The 24,888-nt window shown below is 38.2% G+C and overlaps 1 protein-coding gene and 1 long non-coding RNA gene across 2 annotated transcripts in view; one reads left to right on the top strand and one right to left on the bottom strand.

Annotated features, from left to right (window-relative positions):
- LOC103462605 (insulin-like growth factor 1 receptor) overlaps positions 1–17,420 on the bottom strand; it is a 48,010-nt gene extending 30,590 nt beyond the window's left edge. The window contains exons 1-2 of the mRNA XM_008405498.2: positions 16,323–17,420; positions 8,533–9,099 (exon numbers count right to left, since the gene is read on the bottom strand). Of these exons, the coding sequence (XP_008403720.2) occupies positions 8,533–9,099; positions 16,323–16,413 (658 nt within the window). The 5' untranslated portion in view covers positions 16,414–17,420. The remainder of the gene's footprint in view (positions 1–8,532; positions 9,100–16,322) is intronic.
- Positions 2,918–8,522, top strand: LOC103462604 (uncharacterized). The gene is made up of 3 exons (XR_533361.3): positions 2,918–3,355; positions 3,475–3,580; positions 3,724–8,522. It is a non-coding gene; the product is annotated as an uncharacterized LOC103462604 (long non-coding RNA).
- Positions 17,421–24,888: the final 7,468 nt, after the last annotated feature.

Genomic DNA, 24,888 nt, shown 5'->3' with positions numbered 1-24,888 from the left:
TAGTAGGCAGTTCTGAACTACCCTAACCACACACCACCTCTATGTTTAGACAAATGGGAATTCATTTAAATAACACTAAAGCTTATAAGACATATTTAACTTGTTTTCCATAAAACTACTCAAATCACTAAAGCAAAATAGTGGAAAAAGCCATTATAACAAAGTGTGCCAACTGCACAGCTTCAAATCCGCAAACCAAAGACTCATCTGAATCTCTGGTCAAAGCTCATCCCCATATGACGGTGTTAACAGAGGACAATTAAAGGCCACATAATTACAGTCGGCTCTTCAGCACAGCCAAACCCGTAATGTTTTCTTCCAGGAATTCCAGGGATGGGTGTGACTGTTCACCAAAAGCAGTCATGGATGGTACACAAAGCAGCACCTATAATTTACAAGTGCTGGCAGTCTCAGAGTTATGGGTCCGGGGTCTGTGAGAAGCTGTGCATAATCATGCTCGTGAGGGCTGTACGCTGCTCTGTATATTTGTTATTGATGCATAAATGCATACTATAGGAACCAAAGATATTACATTAAATGGCATAGTACCATTCTTTGTTCAAATTGACACAATTTCCTTTATTGAAATGTTCATATTAGCTGAAACGTACACCTCTCACTCAATCCATGTTTAATCACAATTTTCACCAGCTGATGAAGAGTATGCTTTAATAAATAAAAAGGCAACATTTAAAAATTTAATTATTGGTGTGCAAATCAAAATAATTTTTTTGTCTTGGTGTTTAAGACACCGGTTTAAGACATCATCTCGATTATATATTCACAGCTTTATACTTAAGTAAAACTTTTGTGTGAGCAGGGCTTTTGAGAGTAAAAATGAAATTGTCAACAAACAAAAAAAAGTTAATTTCTGTGCATTTTAGATGTGATCATACTAATATGCTAAAATAACTTTGAATTAAATGCAATTTGACAGTACTCGACTTTATCGTAATTTTTGAAAATGCCAATCAGATGTGTGTGAAATTCACTTTTCCAATCTTTTGTCTTGTGTGAGAGCTTAGCTGTTTAATCTTTCAAACCAGAGATTCAACCATAAGCCAAGACATGGCCATATGCTTTGGACATTTACTTCCAGATTAGCACGTATTAATACAGACAGTAGATGCTGGTATTCTGTACATGAAGGTATGGAGCTAATAATAAGCAGATTAGACAGACATCAGCGAGAACTGCTAGTCACTGGGATTCCTTAAACCTTTAACACTGGGCCACGCAAGTCAGTTTGTCTTTTGAACTCTTTGCAGGAGTCTTCTCTGACTTTTATATTCTCTGATATAAAACATCCCTGGCTTGTGCCCCATGGCCTCACGTCACATAAAAACCCCCAACACTATTAGTCTGTGCAAAATTCTTATGCAGTCCTTCATGGGCTTACTTGTAGTAGTGCTATAACACAAAATGGTTGCCTTGTGCCAATCATAATTTTTAGCTTTTGTACTGCAATACTAAGAGCCCGTAATGCAAATCAATTATTAAAAAAAAATTGTGTGTTGGTGATGTGACCTGCAACATTTCCCCCTGACCTTAATGTATTGACACTTTTATTTTATTATGGACATTACTAAAGCGTGTTTCAAGGTGCAAAACCATGTAGTTTATTAAAATTCCACTTGTTGACTTTTAGAATGTCGCTTCAGGTGATTTCATCCACTTTACGACCTCCATAGCCTACTAATTTGTTAACTTCCAGTGATATTAAGGGAATTATTTGTTATTGTTAACATTCAAACTCAATCTTTAAAGCAAATTCAGAGTGCTGGAGAAACGGGTCAATGCAATGAATCTAGAATGGGTTAAAAACTGAAATCAGACCAAAACAGGTGAAGTCTTTGGGTTTTTCAAGGAAGAGAAACTTCATAAGTGGCTCCAGAAGTCCGTAATGAATCTTAAATGAACTGAGCTGCTAACAATTGCCATTTTACCTACCAAGTGGCGGTGCAGAAGGAGTAAAACAAAATAATCATTATTATCATATGATTGTTGGATAAACCAATATGTAAACTCTGCTTATACATCCTGGACTTTTTGGAGTAAAATGTATGTCGGTTTTGTAGTCACTGGTTCCAATTAGATTCTGCTCTAAATGTCAGCCTCAGTCCACCATTTTTAACAGCAATATTTTTTGCCACATTGTCTACCAGCTCCTCTACAACCAAAAAGGGCTTGTGTCTGTGTCATCATTTCATAATTTGTAGACTGACTTGACACTGTAATGATGTCATAAAATTGCTAATATTTATTTTTGACTGCGTTTGTTTGTTCATTCGCTTTTGCAGTTATTTAAAACTGCATTTAGGATGACAGTGTTTAATTAAGGTGCTTCGTCAGAGTTCTAGAACCAACATCATGACAAATCAGAATCAATCAACTTTTCTGGTTCCCCTGACCTACAGGTAAAATTCCTCCAAGCAGTTTCATGTTGGCTAAATAGTCACAAAAGCTCTTTTGATTCCAATTCTAAATACCCGCCATTAGCAGGGTTGCAGCAACTTATTGTTTTGATTCTCAGCCATGATTGTTTTGGAAAGCCTTTGTAATTGAGGGGACAGAAGAGGAAGAATTCTGTGTCTACACAGGTACTGTGAAGTTAAGGAGGTGAAAATGTCTCAGTTTGCATCAATTTTCACACAAATGAGAATCTTTAAACTCCATTTTCATGCAAAGTTATAACCAAATATGAAGAATTTTGATAACCCCAGAGTTTCACTTTAAATGAATTAATTTACAGTTGTATAGGCAATGTATGTGTCCTGTCAATCCATTGCATCAAATATATTACATATATTTGATGCAAAGTTCAAAATTATTGACTCACTTTCTCAGTCTTTTTCTCTCCAATTTTACAAATGAGTTTGTAAAATCCATTCCTCTGCTTATGTCTTACTCAGCAGGAAAAGTGTTTTTCCCTTTTGACCACTAAAAGCATTACAAAATTCAAACATTCAAATAAAAAAAAAAAACAAGTAAATTACTATGGGCTGGACAATACATCAATAACATAACATACATTGTGATATACATTATCAATATTAATAGATAATACATCTTATAGAATTTTTCTATAATTTTACTAAATTCCGATATAGTACTACTGCACAGCATTCTGGGGGATGTAGGCAGAGGAAAGGTTTCAGCCCCTCAAGCTTTCATGGCCAGCTAAACAAGGTTGGTGGCATCAACTAAGACTCTATGGTTACCTAGCAACCACCTGTTGATTAACTGGCATAGCAGAAGTTTCTGGTTTCACCACCATGCCTCTTAAAAGCTTAAAACTAAAAAATAACGACGTGGAGTGAAATGTCCAGATAAAACTGAAACTGTCACGGACCAGGTTGGTAGTATTTTACTTATTTAAAACAAAAACAAAAAGAATCGATAATTATTCAGTCTATACTGTCCAGCCCTAGTTATCGGCTGTTCTGCCTACTTTTCTTTTTTATACTAATACAGTTGATGGATGAAGTTTATTGAGTCATGAAGACAACAACCCAATGACTGAAAAACAAATTTAACGAGCAGTGACATGTTGGGTAAAGTGAGTTAAAGCATAGCAAGGGTGAGAAACAACTCTGAAAAACAAAAAAAAACTGTCTTGGTTAATGGTAATCCCTTCAAGCAGGGGTTAACAGATGGCAAAAATTCCTTCCAGTAAATCCCAGACCTACTTGGTACTTTAATTATGTGCTTTCATCTCCTCAGACCATACAAACTGCAGGAAAAAAACATCCCCCCATGCTGCTCAATGTGTGAGCATGTGTGCAGGTCTGCTCTGAGGGACAGAGGTAAAGTGAAACAACATGTTTGCTTCCCAGAACGCGAAGACACAGCACCTCTTTAGAAGAAGCGCATGAGTTATGAATGAGACAACCCCAGATTCCCCAAAAAACAAATGAGGGAAGTAAACACAATGGAGCCCCCACCAGCACAGTTGGAAAACTTTCCCACAGATGGAAACTGGCTTTGAACCTTGTTTTTTTTTTTTTTTTTTCCCCTTTTTCGGTTTTATGAACAAGTTTAGGCTAAAGGCATGCCCCTTTATAGAAACACACTGAGAACAGACTTTGCGTTTTTCCCTTCCTTCATTTACTGATCCAATGAAAAACTGAATGCGGGCACGCAGTGAATGGTTGACTCATGTGTCAGCACAGCAGAAGTCTTGCAAGCAAGGCAGACACTTCAACAAAAGATCCTAGATAACGTTACTGAAGCTTGATCCATTCATTTTCTCACACCCTTGCCCCTAGTGGGGTCGGGAGGGGTGCTGGTGCCCATCTCCAGCGAGACATTTTGGGTGTCCCTGGACAGGACAAACAACCCTGCACGCACACATTCACACCAATTAAGTGAGAGAGACCATTTAACCTTAACAGTCATGTTTTTGGACTGTGGGAGGAAGCTGGAGAGAACCCACGCATGCACAGGGAAAACATGCGAACTGACCCCGCAGAAAGACCCTGGGGCTGGGAATCGAACCCAGGACCTTCTTGTTGCAAGGCAACAGTGCTACCAACTGTGCCACCGTGCAGCCCCTGAAGCTTGATATAGGCCGTTATTACGGTAGATAAATAAGAGTGACAACATGGTCCACTGTGGAGGGTATGTTTTCTGCTAATGCTAAACTGTAATTATAATAAAGTCAATATTAGCATTCCAAGTACTTAAAATTGTAAAATTTTCGTCACCATGTTTCTACATTTGATGACATGACAGAAAGTCTTGGAATAACCAGTTTTCTTCACCTGTATGGAGCACAGTCATGTAGCACAGTCCATTCCCCACCTGTTGCTGCACACACCTGTTGTCAGCAGGCTGAAAGAACGCTCATTCACTTTCATCTTCAAAACAGTCAAGACAAATTCTATTGTTTGGATATATTTAGTGAAAAATCTTCCACAAGCAGCTAGGGTTGAAATGATTAATCAAGTAATAGTGAAGAATTATCTATTTAGTAATTGATTAATCATTAACTGGCATATTCAGACATAAAAAGGCCATTTGCTGAAAGAACAGCACACTCAGAGCAGCAATTTACCCAAAACTGAAAAAAAAAAAAAACATTTTGCATTTAAAATAAAAACAAACTACTTTGTAAATATGTTCTAACCAAAACTCACTAAGTGGCACAGTTTTAGTTTCACCCATTTCAAATTCTATAAAATCACAAAAATCTCCTATTAAGCATCTTTTGCAATCAAACTATAAATCAGTTAATCTAAAAAAATAAAAAATGAAAAAGATCAGTCCCACGCTGTACTGATGTTGAGCCAAACAGGAAGGGCTGAGTTTCTGACATGTTGATGTTAGAAGTATTTTTTTAAGCTGTAGATGCATCTTTTACTTCAAATGATCAGGCATACGCTGAAGAGGGGCTTTGTTATTGCATTTTAGGCAATAAAATGTTTATTTTCTTTTTTTTTTAAGTAATTTAATTGTTTATTTTCATCTATTAATGTATTTCTAATAAATAAGAACAGCTGCTGCAAACAGCCGACTTTGATAACGTAGAATTTCATGAATTTATCCATTATCAGTTTTAAACAAATGCAAGAGAGGTCTTCCTTTAAGGTGCTGTGTGCCCTTGGAGTCCAATCAGCAGCAGTTTGTGTTTCTGTGTGTTCTGCTTACGTCAGTCATTTACTGTCTAAGTCACCGGTTCGTACCTCCTGGGCATTAGTTGTATAAACAAACATGATAGATAAATCTCCTGCTTTGCTGTCAAAATGGGTCGTTTACTTATGTTATTCGTCTCCACAGATGAATGAGTTTACAGCACAAAACTACTTAAAGTTAGACTATAGCCTCCCCAACAACGCAGGCCCTGCAGGGAGGGCAGTTGTGTCCGTGTCGTCTGTGATAAATTCTGTTTTGTGGCGGCAACTGATAAGCTGTTCACTTCGTCTGGCACGCTGTCTGGTGAGCCGCTTGAGCATCGTCACGTGGTCATCCTCCTCCTATTTCAGTTTTGTAATATGCTTAAATGGGGAAAAACAAAATATGCCATATTTTTCCAGATGACAAAACATATAGATCATCCGCCAAAAGGTCTCATCTGTTCGGACAGGTTCTGGAAAACAGCCGAGATAAATCTGACACAGACACTTTATGGTAAATATGGCATAATCATCGGGATTCCCGAGTCTGCAGTTTAAAAACAAAAACAAAAAAACATTTCACCCAGACACTATGTTAATATTCCTGGCAAGAGATTGCTCAGAAAATACTGGACCAGAGGTCCCGTGTACAAAAAGCAGTGGATGAAGGGATGATATCCTCTGTTGAACACTCAAAACGTCCACAGCGCTGTTTGGTTCAATCCAGTCCGTAGCTTTTAATTTTATTTTTCTCCAGTGGCATTTAGACTAAATATTGAAATGCTAAAGTGACATAGCTGCAATTTTTCTGCAGTAGAGTGCTCCAGCATCATTACACTGGATGCATCCCTGCGCAGCTGTTGGACAGACACTTGGACAATGCCCTTATGAGTGCAAGATCACCTATTCTGGAAGGAGTTTAACATTATTAATAAAATAACCAAGTAAAAACTTAGGAGTCTATTATTAATTGAGAAATAATTCAGTGGAGTATTTGGAAGCCCTAGAAGGCTTCCCTTCTTTACAAAAAAGATCAATTTTGCTGTTCGGGGCATTTTTTATTTTTATTTTTTTTAAGTCACTATGGAAACTAAGGGTATTTTCACACCTGATAGTCATAGATTCTCTTTGATTGAGGACCAAAATTGCAACATTTGTTACATTTTCAGCTGGTGCAGTTCACTTTCACACTGCACTGTGTCAAAAAACCTGTTTGGTCCCTTTCCTGTGGTGGTACTGCACAAAGAACTACTGAAGTAAACGACACAAAAACTTCAGAAGAAGACATTGACTGTAACTTTGTTCTTCACAAAATGTTAAAAATGAAGTGGAGTCAAGATTTTAGCAGTTGCAGGATTTCTCTTTTGTCTTTGGTAAAAGACCACGAGTCATTTCTCCTGCTAGCTCTAGAACCTTACATTTGTTTCGGTTGTATTCACCCAGAATGCCCTGCGCTTTACTTTACGTCCTGCTTTTGAAGCAGTCTCCAGTTCTCTTGGCATTCACATATGCAGTCGAATTGCACCAAAATGCATTTCAACTGAACCAAAGTGAACTCCTAAAGGAGCACAAGCCATCACTCATAAAAGGTAACACTGCTTAAAAACTAACTTGAAAGCTACAAGAGGCTAGTCTTCTAAGCATCTGTTGAGCTTATGCCACTAGGAATAAAGGCAAAAAATGGTCCAACTCCAGAGTAAGCAAGGTGTGCCGAATAAAGTGTTGACTGTGTATGATGTAGAGGAATCAGGGTGAATGTGCAGGACTTGGACAAGTAAAATATGCAAACGTCCACAAAAAGATAAGGTCAATCAAAAGAACCGTTTAGCTGACACATGAATCATCACTAGTTTATACTTATGCACGTAGCCTTTCCACATTGGAGAAATAGTAAATTGCAACCCAAATAGATGAGATTAAATAACACAGTACCATCAACTGTTAAATAAAAAACTCTCTATGACTCTAATGTAAGCAAAGAAGAAGTGAAATAACCAACACACCAAATATATTCCATGTTCTTATTTCTTTTTCAGCATGCCCACACTCTGTCACTCCAACAACCCACGACGCAGCCCAGGCGCATGTGGGCCTGTCAAACATTTGCATCTTTGCACCTCGTTCCTTCACACATGAATGTGAATGTACAACCGTCCGTGCTGCGAGCGTGTTTGATGCAGAATTGTGCTGCTGCACATACCTACGTGCCAACTCCAGGCCAGTCCTGCGACAGCTCCATGTCACAAGACAGAAAACATTAACATGCTGAGTCTGCAGCAAGGCACAGTCACCAGGGGAACATTTCAGCCTGACACGCACACACAAGCACACGCACACACACACAGACAGCCAAAACACGTCGCCTTAAAGGCACCAGCAAAACAAGTTATCTAAAACCCCACATACAAAAACACAAAAGGGAGCTTTTAAACTTTATGTACACAGGCAGAATAATTACAATTTTTAAAGCGTTTATTAAAGAAGGTGGAATTAATTGGCCCAACCTCGACTTGTCAGTTACAATTAAAGATAACTACACTTAACAAAACATTTCAGCGTGTTAGACTGCTGCTGATATTTGACACGCACACTCTTAAACTGAAGCAACAAAGACATGGGGAGAGGCTAAATTTGCCTAAGCTAATAAGTTTCTTTAGGCCTCTTCTTTGTGTGACCTTAAGTTGGGTAAGCATTTGAGAGAAATTGCAGACCCCACAACCCTCAGCTTTTTTTTTTTTTTTTTTGCCTCCCTCTTAGCCAAAACACAGGCATTAAAGTGACGAGCAGCAGGCCATGACTGCAAATCTGTTTATTAAGCAAAAAATTTGGCATCCACACGAATCAGGTCAAAGGCTGGACTGTCTGCACGATCCTGTTCAAATCCCAGATGACATATTATGTGTCGGAGTCGACTTACCTTTTTGGCAATGGTGGGAATTCCAGCAGCGGTAGTTGTAATTGTTGTTGAACATGGTCTTCTTGCACATGGGATTGTTTTCCATGATGCCTGGACAAACGTCACCGCACTCTTTGGACTGCTTGTTGCCTGCGATGTAATTGTTGAACTCTGCATCCATGATGAGGGACCAGTCTATGGAGTCCAGGTAGCAGAGCTCTGGGTTCTTCTCAATGCGAATGGCCCCCCGGGTGATGTTTCTCAGGTTGTACAGGCCGATGTCCTTCAGGCTGGTCATCTCAAAGATCACCAGGGCGTAGTTGTAGAAGAGGTTACGGCCACGGATGACGGAGAGGTTAGGGAAGAGCGTGCTCAGGCTGTCCAGGCCTGAAACTCTGAACAGCAGCAGGTAGTCCGTTATCATGGTCAGCTTGGGGAAGCTGAGGGTGCGGAAGACTTCTTGGTTGAAGTTGTTGTTGCTTTTGTCACCTATGAGGAGGATCTGCAAGTAGCCCTCCACCACTGTGCAGTTCTCCAGTTGTCTGAATTCACTAATGTTGTTGCCGATGTCGATACTGGGAGTGCAGACTGCAAGAGGGAGAAATGAAAAGGAGGTGAGCGGCCATTGGTGCATGCAGACTGAATAAGTAAACAACGCCGAGGTTTTGAAACTGCGGCACAAATAAATACCTACTGATAGTACCTGGGAAACCTTTAGAAGTACTCAAGATAAATTTTGGTGTGAATTATTTGCAAGATATGAATAAAATTACTCTGATAAAGTGGGCAACAACGAGTCAGAAACTACTCTATTCACCTCTGAAGTCAGAACTTGGGAATGACACTAAACCCAATTCAGCTGTGTTCCCATTCCAAGTTGGAAAACAAATTGGATTTGCTATTTGACACAAGTGGCCAGGCTAACTACTATTAGCAACAAAAGCAAATAATAATTAGTTTGTCCATTATAAGCAGTGTAGAAATGTGTACCAATGGGGGTTGTGTGGTACTGCATTTAAGAGATTTAATAAATACAAACTGAAAAATACCTTCTATCAGCAGATATAATTAATATGCAAAGCAGCTACCATGGATTTTTAAGGTACGGATTGGTGAAAAACATCTCACTTTCTCGCTTCTATGAAGCTTTCTGGTCATCTTTCCAACCTGAAACTTGAAAATTTCCACTTTTAAGAGAACATGAACATATATCTAACCTGTTTCCTTGGATCAATATTGCAGCTTCAATGGATACAATTTTTGTTGTCTCAATGTTTTTTAATTTGTTTCATCAGCCCCAAAAATGATCCTGTCTGGTTTTATATGGTTTAGAATGTCTTTCAAGATGGTGGTACTTAGAAAACCTGCTATTTACCAAAGTGGTACTTGATATGAAAAAAACTGAAAGTGCTTGCTCTATTATTTTATTTCATTTTCAGTTTCCTTCTTTCAATTGTATTTACTAAAAGCTACTTTAGTATACCAGCAAAAACTACTCTTAGAAATCAAGATATTTCATCTTTTATTGGATCACTCTTAGCTGTTAAATGTACATTAAAAAAAAAAACACAAAACACTCAATTCCTGCCATTGTCGTGCTCACAAAAAATGTTTATAATATTCAAATACTGACAGTACACTTGAGCTGTGCTGTTATTGGCAGATGTTTGTCTTCCTGTTCTCATTCTTTAAAAGCAACTTCACGTGGTGCGACAAAGTAAACACTTGAATAGGGTTGGATTCATGCTTAGTTTAACAATAAACTTTTGACTTCCCGGCTGTTGTTACTCAAGCATAAGCCTCATAACCCCTTACTGTTTTGTTTCTCAGCTTGCTTTTAGCAGACTTTCATAACATTTTACCAAGGACACCACCAAAAGACACTTTTCAATTACATGTTGTATGAATATTGTACAGGTTAAACATTACAGTTAAAACCTTTTTTTGTTGCAGGAAAAAGTATATACATGTATCAGCTGGTCAAGATGTGTCCCTAGCTACATATTAAGATGAGACCGTTTTCTTTACAACTAATAATGACAATACACTTATGTTTAGAAGGAAAATATATTAACAGCTCCAACTGACTGCAATGTCTTTTTTATTTATTTATTCAATTTAACTAAGGGTTTTTGGGGAAACTGCAACCCAGTGGTTAGAGATTAAGCTTCTGCCTTGTGATATGTTGTATTTAGAGTGCCATTTTTGCCCACTTTTCTTTGTAAAGTAGCTCAACAATAGTCCAACTGAAGAGTTAGCATCTGTGAACAAGAATGTTTAAGTCTAGCCACAGACTGTCAATTAGATGAAGGTCTAAACATGACTAAGCTTTAATATAAACCATTCCATCGTTGCTCTGGTTGTATGTTTAGGTCTTTTCTCCTGCTGGTAGTTCAACATCTGCCCCACAATGGGTTTCACTGTGCGTTTTAATGCATTTTTTTTTTTTTAGTTTGAGCAATAAAATAGGCAGTAGTAATCGTTTTTCACTACGTGGCGGTTGTAATAACTTTAAAATGTAATACAAAATAGAAAGTCATCAGATCTTTGGAATTTATGCAAGCTAGTAATTTCCGTCCAAAAATTGTCCAGCTATTTCAGACGACATCAACATGTTGACCAATCAACACTGCCAACAGGGCAAAACTCCAAAATTCAATGCACACACAATAGTTCTTGTCCAAATGCTGCTGTCCCACAATAGAAATCTTCCCCTCTAGAAATCTTACAGTTCATGCTCACTGATTAAATGAATTAAAGGACTCCCCTTCAACAGGAATGAAATGTCTTGGCTTTGGACCAAAGGCCACAGAACAAAAGGTACTAGTTTGACTTTTGATGTGCACAGATTGGAAATAAATGCATACGAGTGCTTTTGAGGCTTGCTGAGGACCAACAATACTTCACATTATTTTTTCTGCTTTTAAACTTGCTGAAAATGTGTTTACTTTGATTCCATGTCCACACCAACCTCTATTGTAAACTAACTGCTACAAAAACTAAGATCAAAACACAACGCTTTGTACAGTGTGTGCTGCTGAATTATGCAAGCCTGTGTGCGGAAAAGTTTTGGTGACTAAAGACAGTAATGACTGTTGATGATAGGTGAAGTGTTTACCTTTCCAGCTCTTACTCCCACCTGGAAGATGGGCTCAAAACAATACTCAGCCCGAAGCCCCAGCAGCACCCACAGCAGCATGGAAGCCATTATCGCACATCACTGCGAGGAGGCTTTACACTTCAAAAGCTGGAGGGCATTGAGTCATGGAAAACTCACACCAAGCAGCTAACAGGTTGTCACACTACCACTTAAATGCTGGTCTATAAAGTTATACTGTTTGAATGTGAAACAAGGAAAGCTGGAGGATTTCCAGTAAAGACATTGTGTTTTCCTGACGATCCCACCACATGAATGGGAGCTTTTATACCTTCAAAGTTGTATAAGATGCACCGTTCTCACCATGCCAATGTTGCAAGGCAATACTGCAGGATAGAGGAGTGACTTTCCACCTGCTGTGAACGCATAAACCCAGTCCATGTGGCAAGCAGAGCATCAACGCCTGACAATCAACTGTAGTTAAAAGATTTAAGTGTAAATATTTAGAAATGTTCAAATATAATTGTAAAATTACAAAAAGAAATATACAGGATTTTAAGTCCAATGTAAAGTTATAGGCAGACAAGATGGCCATCTTAATTTTTTTTATTTATTTTACTTTTATGGCAATAAAAACATAGTTAAATTTGATGTGGTTTGGCATAAGAAGAGCTGGTATGGTTGTTTTGTCTCTCGGTAATCGACTTGTCTCTGTTCCCCGTCAGCCATCCGAATACCTGACCTGTTAATGCAGTCTCAACATGCAGGCCTATAAAAATGCACACTGCCTGGTGATGTTACATCACCACAGCCTGGATGCTTTACCCTCGGTGGCCTCTCTGCAGATCCGGCATGTCCGTCTTCCACAGGGCACTTCTGCTAATTATGCTCGTGTCGATCCTAAGCGGGAGATTCTGATCAAAATATACATGCTTACAGCAGCAGAGGGAAAACACCAATGACAGGTGTAGCAGCCTATTAGCTCCCCCAACCCCACTCTACTTCCGCACTGACAGATTTTGAACAGCTGAGTACACAAGCCTATCTCTGCAGCTTTGATGAGACTCCAGATCACATATTTACTTTTGATAACCTTTCCGGAACTGGCTGTAGCACCCGGACAATCAGAGGAAATCTACTTGAAGCTCCATAAAACAAGAAATAAAAAGAGGATACACCTCAGCTGCTGCCTCGTCCATCGACGCTAGGCTGCATCCAGGCTGTTTACTCCTCATTTCCAATGTATTTTTGACAAGCTGCCCGAGGGGGCAGACGTATTCATAAAAAATTATTTTCCACACGAGAAAGAAATTCACCGGAACGCTTCTGCAGAAGCTCAATCTTGACAGAAAACCCATTTGGTAGATCTGAACAGCAGTGGAGCTGTCCTTGGCTAAACCAAACCTGCAGGGAGCCCCCTCCGTTCACAACTGATACAGTAAATCAGAAAGAATGCCCAGAGTCTAGCCACACCAGTCATATTTAGCCAGCCGAACACCAGCACTGGATTTCAACGAAAGAACCCCTCCACTGCTCCCGGGTTCGTCCTGTAACCACCGGAGGCTTACAGTAAACTCTGTAACACACAGTCCACAAGCTCCTCACTCTTCCCAATCAACAGAACTCAGTCTGTTTGGCTTGTGAATATTCTTTGGTTTGTTCTATTTTAAAACCAGGACCCTGATTCAACCCGGTAAACCTCACCTCCCCAACATGTCATGATGAATAAGGATGAATCAGGAAGCAGTTTAAAGTTTAGCTGGAAGCATTTCAGGTGGTAATACAAAAAAACAAATGTTTAAACGGCTTAATAAGCTTCAACTTAATAAAATTTGAAGGTTTACAAGGCGTAAAAAGCTGTGAGGCTTGAATTCTTGACATTTTAGTCACACAAAAGACTAGCTCTTTATTCTGCATAAGTCTTGTTGTCACTTGTTAAAGTTCTGTTAGATGAAAGCTATAGAAACAGATCAAAAAGTATGGACTCACTGCTTTTATGTAAATTAATCTGTTTGACTGAAAGGTGCGGCTGTGCCTCAGGAATATTTCTAACATATTTTCAAGGTCAAAATATCCTTTGGCTTGTTTCACGAAAAGAAATAAATGATTGTTAATGTCCCATGGTCTTTGGACAGTTCCTTGGGTTTTTGAATTTTATTTTACGCACATATTATGGCCAGGTTGTACAGTTTGGTGTCCTTTTTATTTGTTTATAACTTTTTTTCCAAGTTTTTTATAAGTTTTTAAACTAAAATATTTACATACTAATATATTTTTACATACTATGTATGTCTATGTATTACCATACAGACTATGTATTTTATGTCTGTCTTTTTTTCAATCAATTACATTTCAATTCCACCAAAGCTGCAGATTTTGCCGTTTTCCATGAGGCAAAATTTGTTTTTCACGTACTATAAGTCAACCATTCTGCATAGAGGAAGAAAAATCCCCTAAATTGAAAACTTCTGACTTTGCGCCAATTATAAAAGATGATCAGAATTAATGTTACCACAGCTTTTTGATAAACCCAGGCTTGTATCAAATCAACCAAAATGTCCAGTTTGTATCGTATGGGGAAAACAGTTCATTCAGCTTTTAAAAAATAAAAAAGGGGGCATTTATTAATAAAATTGGTAAATAAAAAAAATTAAATGCTGAAATGCTATTGGGAAAAAAAAAAATATTGATGCTTAACCTGAAATAATCTGAATGGCAACTTTACACAAATATGTCAAGATCCAACAAAGCAGAAAAGCTAATAAGACTATCAGTGTTGTTGGATTTTTTTTTTTCTCTATATGTCTGAGGTCTCACTATCGACTGGCAGGTCAAAGTAATATTTCTCTCTTCTGTTTCACCCTGGATACAGACTTAAAACTCAATATTTACTTCTCATGTTCCAGTTCCCTGTCGTTTTACTAATTGGATAACAAACACCTATTACTTGTTTTCCGTTCATTTCAATTTGCCACACTGCGACACAGAGTTGACAGTGTGCTGTGCATGTGTAGCCTGGCTGACTTTCTCTGCTGCATGACTCAAGAGTGATGGATGCAGAGTGCCAACATATCTGGGTTATGACTGTGGTGTGTTTGTGATTAGAGGTCAAGTGATGTGGGTTTTCTCTATGGCCAAGGCTGATATTTAGAAATGAGCGCAGCTGATGGTCAATATTCCAAGACGATTATTTTTATTTGATTTGGAAGATGTGTTTTTTTGATCTGGAATCAGAAATATGCAAACTAGATGAAGCAGTCCCTTCATTTTCTTCTGTGACTCCACATGTTGGGTTTTCTTTTTGGCCTATGGCCTTCTAGGAAATGCCACTGTATAAAATAATAATTATACCATAATAATCTCTTATGGGATGCTATTCACTTTGCTTTAAAGATTAAACATGCCAGCTGATCTGCTTGATTCTTCTGCCTATTGTGATGTCATTAGCCAAAATCAGACATTGATAATTTTCCCCTAGATTGGCTATGATCAATGATCAACAAGTAAAACACTGAAAAAAAAAATCAGATTTTTCCCCTTCTGTTTGTTAAATACCTTGTATTTCCTTCATTTTCAGATTGATTTAAGACCACTAACTCTATCAAAGATCCTCCAGCGCATTTATTTTTAGTGACTGGAGAAGAAAATGGAAAACCATCAATTAATTAACCTTGTATTGTCCAAACCATTAAAAATTGGAAGGTCAAAAATTCAACTTTAAGGTTTTAATTAAAAGGTAAAAATATTACTTTAAGATGCTTTTAGATATTTAATTGTAATGTCTAAAGAAATCATTAAAATTCAGCTTTACAACTTTTCACTATCTTGTAAATTAAAATGGGAAACCAAAACTATACCGCAATTTAATCTGCCTTTGTTTTTATCTTACATGCAAAATATTGGTACTGTTTCAAAGTTTCTTAATGCACTTTCAGGTGAAATAGTTTAACATATAATTCCTTTGAGAATTCCAAGGATTCCATTCAGGATCCTGGCAATTTTTTTTTTGTTTCAGAATTTAATATTTTTTCAAGCTTTTACTGGATTTCTCTTAAAGACTTGATTATTAAAACTTCAGATAAAAGATTAAATCTTTACCCGGTCAGGTCTTATTATCTCCTTAAATCATATGTATCACTTTATCATTTATCACATAATCTACATAAAGTATAATTCAATGCAATTTTAAAAATATATATATATCTGAAATTCAGATTTTGTGATTTTAAATTACAAAATCTAAAATCACAAAATCTGGAAAACACACTTGTCCATACTAAATGTATATTTTTTCCTGACGTATCTAGACTTGGAAAATTGTAAGCTCAAATTCCATACTTTTCCTGGCTATGTGGGAACCATGTTAACAAGACTGATGGCTATCTACATCACCATGCACAACAAGAACAAAACAAAAAAATTGCTTTTAATAACGTTGAAGATCAAAAATCAACACTAACATTGTCTCGTTCTTTTATATCTGCACCACAATTCATTGATCTGCAGAGGCCACATTTGCATATAAATATAGACTTAACAATAAATGCAATGTTTACATCGCCGAGAGAAATCTGCTGGACATGATTCCAACAGATTTTAAAAACAATCGTAAAATCACCGTGTTTGTGGCCCAGCCTTCCCACATACAGTTTTGTGCTGGAGCATGGAAAAACATCGTGTCCCAGTGAGTGTGTTGCTGAGCAGCATTACTTACTCTCTGCGGTGGCGGGCCGAAGGCAGGAGGACAGAGCCAGCATCAGACCCCCAAACAAGGTCAAGCGGCTCCCTTCCATTTGAGACCTCATCCCCGTACACGTAAATTCACCAAACAATCCCGCGGGAAGATGAATTACGAAGATGGAAACGTGGGCAAAACCCGGCCACAGCGGTCAAACACCCTTTTTAAGAAAAAAAACAACAACAAATCTCCAACAAGTACCTTGTAGCTGTTAGCCGGCTAATGGAGCTAATAGCTACTGCCAGGAGGCTAGCGAGGCTGCTCTCTCACGTTTCCTAACGGGAGTCCAGTCGTGCTCCAAAAATCACCGATTTATCCCGCTGGCCAGACAGCGCGTATTCATAGCTCACTCTATCCCTGCCAAACACAGCGCTGCATTGACGTGTATAATGAAAGCATGGCGGCTAAACTAGCGGCGGGGATTCCTCGGTGATCGTAATCCACATCTTCACACTCCATATCAACAGGGGGGAAAAAAATCTTCAATGTCCTGCTGCTGCAGGGTCTTCGGGAAGCATTAAACGGTTCAGACTAGCCGTAAAATGGGGGTGAAACGAGGTGAAGCGGGGCATCCAAAGGCACGCTTGCATTTGAGCACAGCACTGTTATCTGAACGACGCAACCTCTCTGTGGAAATATCCACGACAAAATCTGGTTTCAGACCGAAGCCTTCTTCCTTCTCCTCCACCTCCTTCTCCTCCTCCTCAGCCGGTCATCACACACTCACACACACTGCCTTGTTGTAGACGTCGTTGATGGCAAAAGTAATATCGGACTGCAAAGCATCTGATTTGGTCAAGATTTTTTGCAACTCGGTGCTTTTCGCCAATATATAGCCAAACGGGCAGCGTGGTTAGACAGATTAATGCACAGGTACACGCACGGTCTCCCTCGGTCAGTCTGCAGTCTCCTGTGTTCGCTGTAAACACGGCGCCGTGCGTACAGATCGTCTCTGTCTGAAAGATGAATCACGCAGCTGTACCAACTTAGAGAGCAAGCAGGGCGTCGTTTCTACTGCAGTTTAGCTTTAGTTACCATGGTAGCACTGTCCAGCTTGATGCTAACTAACCTTTTAACAAATAAATTATTAACTGTAACAAAAAACTGACTCAAAAGTAGTCAAATTACTTAGTCACTGTCGTTAATAGAGATGATTTTCTCCAAATCAAACTTCCTTTAGCATTTCTATAAGTAGGTGGTCTAAGGACCCCTAAATTCTCTAGTAAAAATAGTTATTTTCTTCGTTTCTTAAAATGGTCAGGATCATATACGGTCACGATTAACATAGAATTTAAAAAATGACAGAGTGAGACCTCTGTGTCACCAGCCTAAATTGACACAGCCATAACCACTCTTTTTTTTTTTTTTTTTACAACACGGCGTAAAGGAAATCTGGGATGCGGATCCAGGATCGGGTTTGTTTTGCTGTTCAGAAGTGCTCGAAGGAGCAACAACCCCCGGCTGCGGATTGCAAGGGCCTTCTCTGACGGGGGAGTGCCATCGTATACAAATAGCATGTAATCCTATGCGTGCTATGTGTCTTAAAGACAGCTCTCCTATAATAAAAGCCATATTTACATCTAAAAAAGGCTGTTCGTTTTTCATAGAATATATTCCAGCTATTTTTACAATAAAGTAATGATATCATACGAAATAATTAAAAGAACCCCTATGCAGGCACGTGCAGAGGGGGGGACTGGGGGTGCTTGAGCACCTGTCCCTTTTGCTCCTTGCCCCCAAGTGCCCTTTTGGTCAATTTTTTTTTTTTTTTTGTTGGTGTTATTACTTTTATAAGCCCTCTTCTAACACATAAATGTATTACATTTTATTTTTTTTTGTACAACATAAGAAGCCCTCCGGTCACCTTTTTACCTTTGACCTTTTGCCCGTGACGCATGACGCAGTTGCCTCTCGCGCAGTGCGATAAAGCGGCTAACTGGAGCTCAACGTAGCGAACATTCCAGATTACGGAACAGTTTTTGGTGAATAAAGTGGAGTAGACTTGCTACTTGTCAGATGACGGAAAACGTTGAACGTATCGTTTCTGCTTCAGCTCGGAGTCGCGATTTAAACTCTGAAAGTTGTGTAGCTTTGTTAATATTCTGTCCTAGAATGCAGTTAAATGTGCCCTTAGAGCACAGAGACCACGGGCAGGGCCGTGGTCTCTGCACGGCCCTGCCCCTATGACATATCCAGGTTTAACTGATTTGCAACAATCAGACCGCTAATTGTGATAGTCTTGCAGCTTTTGTGTGCAAATCGTGGAAGAACATGCTTAGCAAGATACAATTCGATTGAAATAAGGTAGTGGCCATTAGAGTAAGTCTAAATAATAGTGAAACAAAAGTGTTTTTTAGGGGACACATGGTGAGCAAACCTCCTTCTGATGATTATTTCAGAGCCTGAAGGAATAACCGGGAATAACATGTAGGTTGAAGGAGGAATGGGTACCACAAACAGGACCCTCGATGAAAATCATAGTGAGGGCCAATGTTATGATGCTGTGGGATCCCGCATCAGCGATCTGGAGACTATGAAGAAAGATGGCTGCTGAACAATAAAGTCATTCTTTTGTCAGCATGAGAATGGGCGGGTATAGATGTTTTTTTGTTTGTTTGTTTGTTGTTTTGTTTTGTTTTGTTTTTATTTGTCAGGAGGATGGCAACTAAAAGCAAACATAATCCAAGAAGGACAATTTGAAGATTATTCCATCTAATTACTCTTACTATATTTACTTAAAATTTGGTAAATATATATTTTTTTCCGAAATTGTACAGCCATTATTCATAAATATTTTGATATTAAGCCTAAATTTCTGAAATATTCCAATATTTCGTCTGCACAATTGAGTTTTATAGGCGGTCCTGCAGCAATGGTTAACTCAACCAATTAGAGTGGGCATTATGCTGCCATCTGGAGGAGAAAGCAAATAATTGCAGGTCTCCAATTTGTGTATTTTGTGGCAATCCGTCAGAAATAGTTGACATGCAAAGGCATTACCCAAAATATTGATTTTGTTTTCTTTTAGAAGCTTGAGACATATATTGACTAGAAGATGTGTTCGCTCCCCGAGAGCTTTATCCAATTTATATGTTCATTTGATATTCTTAGTCTTGCGTAACATAAAACAAAACAATATATATTTTAAAAGTCTTGAACTGTAAAATTGATCTGGAGAGCTGAGGAGATATAGAGAGGATATGAAAAATCCACATACTCCTGTGAAAATAGCTGGTATTTGTAATGTAAGGAAACATGTGATGTGTTGACAGAATGTCGGCAAAATGGAAGTCAGTTCTTAGATTTGAAGAACAAAATGCAAGAAAATGAAAATAACAAGATAAATTTTAATCTCATTATCATGTAAGACTATAGTCTGATGACATCAGGGTTCAGTATTTTTCCAATAATTACTAAATGAATGTTGGGTTTGAAATTAATAAACTTCACAAAAGAACAGCGTACCCACCACTGTTAAACGTTTTAAAGGGAGGATTATGTTGTTGTTTGTTTTTTTTTCAATTAGAAATAAATTTATTTTAAGGTTGAGGAACTTAAAATTTGTTATGAATGCCAGTCAGTCAGTGTTGCCACAAAACCATTTGTTAAATTATTGAAAGGTGAAGAGGAACTACATATTTTTCAGCACAACAACAATTACTTAATGTATGCATCCAAATCAATAAAATAGTGGAAGAAGATAAAAGTTTTTTAATGACCCAGAGATACTCCAGATTAGAATCTAATTGATAATCTGCAAAGTGATTTGAATAAAGCTGTGCAAAGGAGATCTGACAGATTTAAATATTTAACAAATTGGAGTGGGCAGATATTAACAATCTGCCACTTAAAACAATATGTTTTATTCTGGTAGACTCCAATGCAAAACAACTTGGTGCTAAAATCAATTGAAAAGATGCTTCTAAAACCTATTAATTTAAAGGTAAAATTGTATTTATGCTCCCATATTATTTTACTTTTTTCATTTAGTTTTTCAGGATCTAGTTGTTTTTCAACCGAGATGGAAAAAGTTTTGAAATATCTTGGTCTCTTTTAATTTTAAGTGTTTTCCCTGTTCTCCTGTGGGTTCTTTCCAGGAACTCTAACTTCCTTCCATTGTCCAATGTCAGCCTACTATAGACAATGAAAGAATGAACGGATGAATGGATGCATGATGCATGGATGGATGGTCTCTCTTTTTAACATCACAAAAGCTTTGCATTTTAGCAGGGATGTGTAAACATTTCATATCAACTGTGTAGATCAGGAATGACCCTCATTGGTAGAAGAGACTTTTAGACAGGTAAAGGTGCTGCAGTCTTTTGAGGTTAGAAGCCCAGGTTGTTGAGGTGGAGAACTAGCAGTCTGTGAGAGACGCAGACAGTAAACAAAGCCATCCCCAGAGGAGGCTCTGACAGTTTTGATCAGCCCATAATTACAGGGTGCTTTCATCACTTTGCAGAGCAGGGCACAGAGGCATTATTTGAACGCCACACATTACTTCAACTCTGGCAGACAGCACTTGGCATCCATTGCATTTTGTCAATTATCATTTGGAGGGGGAGGGGGTGCACATTAAAAATTGAAACGAACATCAGTGGCCACCCAAGAGTCCAAATACAGTGAGTCACTCTTTAACAAATGGTTACTGTACCGATATGACCCTACTGTGCCAGAGAATGTTGTGCCTGTCCACTTGCATTTGTTAAGTCCCTATTAAAGTTCTCATCAAGGCACCCGGCAATGCCCACCTACCTCGACTGTCCCGGTGAAATCCATTCTCACATTGCACTCATGTGGAAATAAGCCTGTTTACCACCAGCGGGTCACACATGCTAATGAGCGTCTGTTTGTTTTCCACTGTGCTCACACAGGAGGAAGGGAATTTAGGGGGAAATAATAGATGATATGCAGACAACAACCCAGGTGGCCCTGCAGCACTAATGATGAAAATGTACCACACAGACATATTGAAAATGGAGGCATAGTTTATACAATTGCTCAAATATTAAACAATATTACATATTTGAGCAAATATATATGGCTAGGTGTTAAGGGTCATTGTCCTGTTAGAAGGTCAACCTCAAACTCAGTCTCAAGTCTTTTGTAGCTTCATACAAGTTTTCTTTTAGCTGCATCCATCTTGATGTGTAGCTGTAGTTTTCCACAGCTTTTCACACACTTAGTCTTATGGTTTTAATTAATTCCCTCACTTCTTGGTGATGTTTATCCAGTTTTTAGATTATGTTTACTAAATAGTTAAAGTTTGAATGGAATGGATTTTTATATAGAAGTGAAGAAGATGCTGAAGCATGCTGGAATATCATCTTCCAACATGTTTTGAACCTTGTAACACCACAACCAGGAGATGTTATTGTAACCCATTATTCTTCTTTGGCTGAACTAAATCAGTTTAAGATGTGTAATAAGCGGATGTTTATAGTGAAATGAGTATTGAGATGGCCTAAGTTAGGAACGTCAATGTCCTGGATGACTGAGAATCTACATCAGCATGCCTCTCATGTGATCACAAGCTGAATCCTCACTGCTGCCACATTGCATAATTTTCCAGTCTTTGTGACTAATGTACCATCAACTAAAGCTCCAGGCATTCCTCTGTCAATAAAACAGAGAAATCACAGAATCATTTTATACAATCTATAATGGCACTGCCTCAATTGGAAATGGATGGATGGGTGGATTAATGGATGGATGGATGGATGGATGGATGGATGGATGGATGGATGGATGGATGGATGGATGGATGGATGGATGGATGGATGGATGGATGGATGGATGGATGGATGGATGGATGGATGGATGGATGGATGGATGGATGGATGGATGGATGGATGATATCCATAAATATTTTTTGTGCCATTGAAAAATTGTCAGTTCACATATTTGAGGAGGACCTTAATTATCTTCATGATTGTGCCTTATGACCATTTGTAAACTACTGTATCCCCAGCCTTAGGTTTCCAACACTGTCTAGGAAATGTCTGGAACTTTAATGAAATATTTTCATTGTCTGGAGCAGAAAAAAGGAAAGTAGAATTTGGTAAAACTATTGGATTTCAAAAACTTTACTTTGTATTCCACTGTTCAAAATTTCCAGCCATCCAGCCATTAGGACTTTTCAGTTTAATCATTGGCTATAAAATGTCTCAACAAAAGTCAGTCACTGCTGATTTGGGATGTCATTGTTTGGAGTTTCCAAAGCAGTGAAGCATTCAAAAATGTACAAAGGATGCAGTAATTACATGAATCCTCAGTTGATGGTGCATTAGTCACAAAGACTGCAAAATTATATAATGTGGAAGCAGAGAGGTCTCAACTTGAAAGACAAAGTCCAAGGATTTTTTGGTTTTATTCATTTTTATTTGAACATATTATGAGAACATCCCTGTAAAGAAATCAAAATGGTCACGTAATTTAGCTGTGGTTGCTTCCTGGAAAACGGCATTGGCTAACATGAGGCTGCCATCCCGTAATCGTTCTCCCTCTCCTTTTCACTTCCACGAACATAGAACGTTCTCCTGATCAGTTGACCTGTTGTTGTGTCTCTGCTCTGTCTTCTCTCACCTCCAGTCGGTCATGTCAGATGGCTGCTGGTACTGAGCCCGGTTCTGGTTCTGTTGTTGGTTTGTTCTTGTTAAAAGGGAGTTCTTCCTCTCCACTGTCCCAACATGGATTCTCTGTATGAGGGACTGCTATAAAGTCAGCAACTGAACACAAGCGATTTGCTGTCACCCCCTGCTGGTCAGGAGGAGTGAATGACAATGACTCCATATAATCTGCTGGGTTTTATTTGGTACAAACTTTTTAAACTACTTTATAATTAACTGAACCTAATGAATAGGTAACATCAATAGGTGATTAATATATGCAAATATAAGCCAACAGATCTAAGTTAAATGTTCAGTTTTGATTTAATTTAAATGTAAATCATGAACTTTTTGTCATTTTGATGTTTTTGAACTAAATAAACTTTATTTATTGCTCAGAATCCAGAGCTGTGCAGATCATTAACAATTTCAACTGTGATCTCTACAGAAACAGACACTTGGCCTTCAGTGAAACCACCAGTCAGATCTGCTTTTCTGTCAAAAAATCATCTAGTTTCAACCATATTTATTATCTTTCAAGTCCCTTTCTTAACTATGAACCATTTACTTGAAAAAAGTTGTAAAATTGCAAAATAAAAACTGAATTTTCCTCCACTTTTCAATATTCTCTAATGTGTTTTGAAAAAAAAAACTACTTAAAATAGCAGTAAAGCTGAACTGATAATGTGCAGTGGTTGCATAAAACAACATAGTGATCGAATTGTGTATTAACATGCAAGACTAGTGTGGCTACACCCCCTAAGAACTTTCTGTCAGCTGTCAGCTGTTATTCTGATTTATGTCACAGTGTCATGGATGCAGTGCTTCCCATACATGGAGTTGGAAAATCATACCAGTCTCTCAGTCCATTGAACAGTACAAAATATAAGCAAGCAAGGAGCTTATTTACTGCATTTTTATGCCATCATAAACCACAAAGAGTATTAAAATATACATTTTCTCTGTGTAACTAATGTCACATATTTTCTACATTATGCTAAATCAATAACTATGGTTGGGTTTAATTCTCTTTCATGCTCTGTCTTTAGTGTAAGACAGGTCAGGACGCCCCCTTGTGGATTTAAATAATCCCTTCACTCCTTTCAGCGCCTGAGATTTATTGCTGGTGTTTTTCAGAGAAGAAAATTAACACATGGGAAACATTTAAAACCCTTCACATTAGAGCAGTAAACTGTCATGTAACAGAACCATGTTTTCTGATTGCTGAAACACAAGTTTCAGACAAAATGGGAAGATTTCTGAATTGAAAGTTCCTGTTCCATTAATTTTCCGCAGGTAAATCTGTAAATGTAACCATCAAAAGTCAAGGTGGTCAGTCCCACAGTAACCTCTTTCAGAAAACCTCACCTGCGCACAGAGACCCCACCTTCAGGAATAAAAATGGAACTGATCTTAGAGTTTTCGATTCCCAGACGAAACATTGGCTAAAACTAAAACAAATACGTGAAGACTGATTTATACCAACCTACAATGTTATGGAGAATTAGCTTTCTCTGATATACATTTTTATGTTTTTCTTGTTAATAGTCACAGAAATTCAAGGTTGGTGTCTATGACAGGAATTTTTAACTTTTAATATTACTGTCTTTAAATAAAGGTACAACCAAGAGATTAATTTTGTGCATAGGTCAGAAAACCTATGCATAAAACAACAGTTTTTCCACATGCATCATTGTTTGATGTGCTGTCTTTGATTACATATATTTGAATTGAACTGAACTGAACCCCATTCTGCGTACACTTTGGAAATGAATCAAAGCTGCTTCTCGTAAGATTTTCCTACCCTAGGTAGCTATAAATAGCTATGTCTATCTGTCGGCGACAGACAGACACTGTATTAATCCCTTTGGGATTTACTGGAAATTGTAGTTCAGTCTCCCACAGCCAAAACATCAATTCCTTAAACAATTCTT

This window comes from Poecilia reticulata, chromosome 3 (assembly GCF_904066995.2).
Source record: "Poecilia reticulata chromosome 3, P_reticulata-male-v2, whole genome shotgun sequence".
Lineage (NCBI taxonomy): Eukaryota > Metazoa > Chordata > Actinopteri > Cyprinodontiformes > Poeciliidae > Poecilia > Poecilia reticulata.
This window is presented reverse-complemented; position numbering and strand designations above follow the sequence as displayed.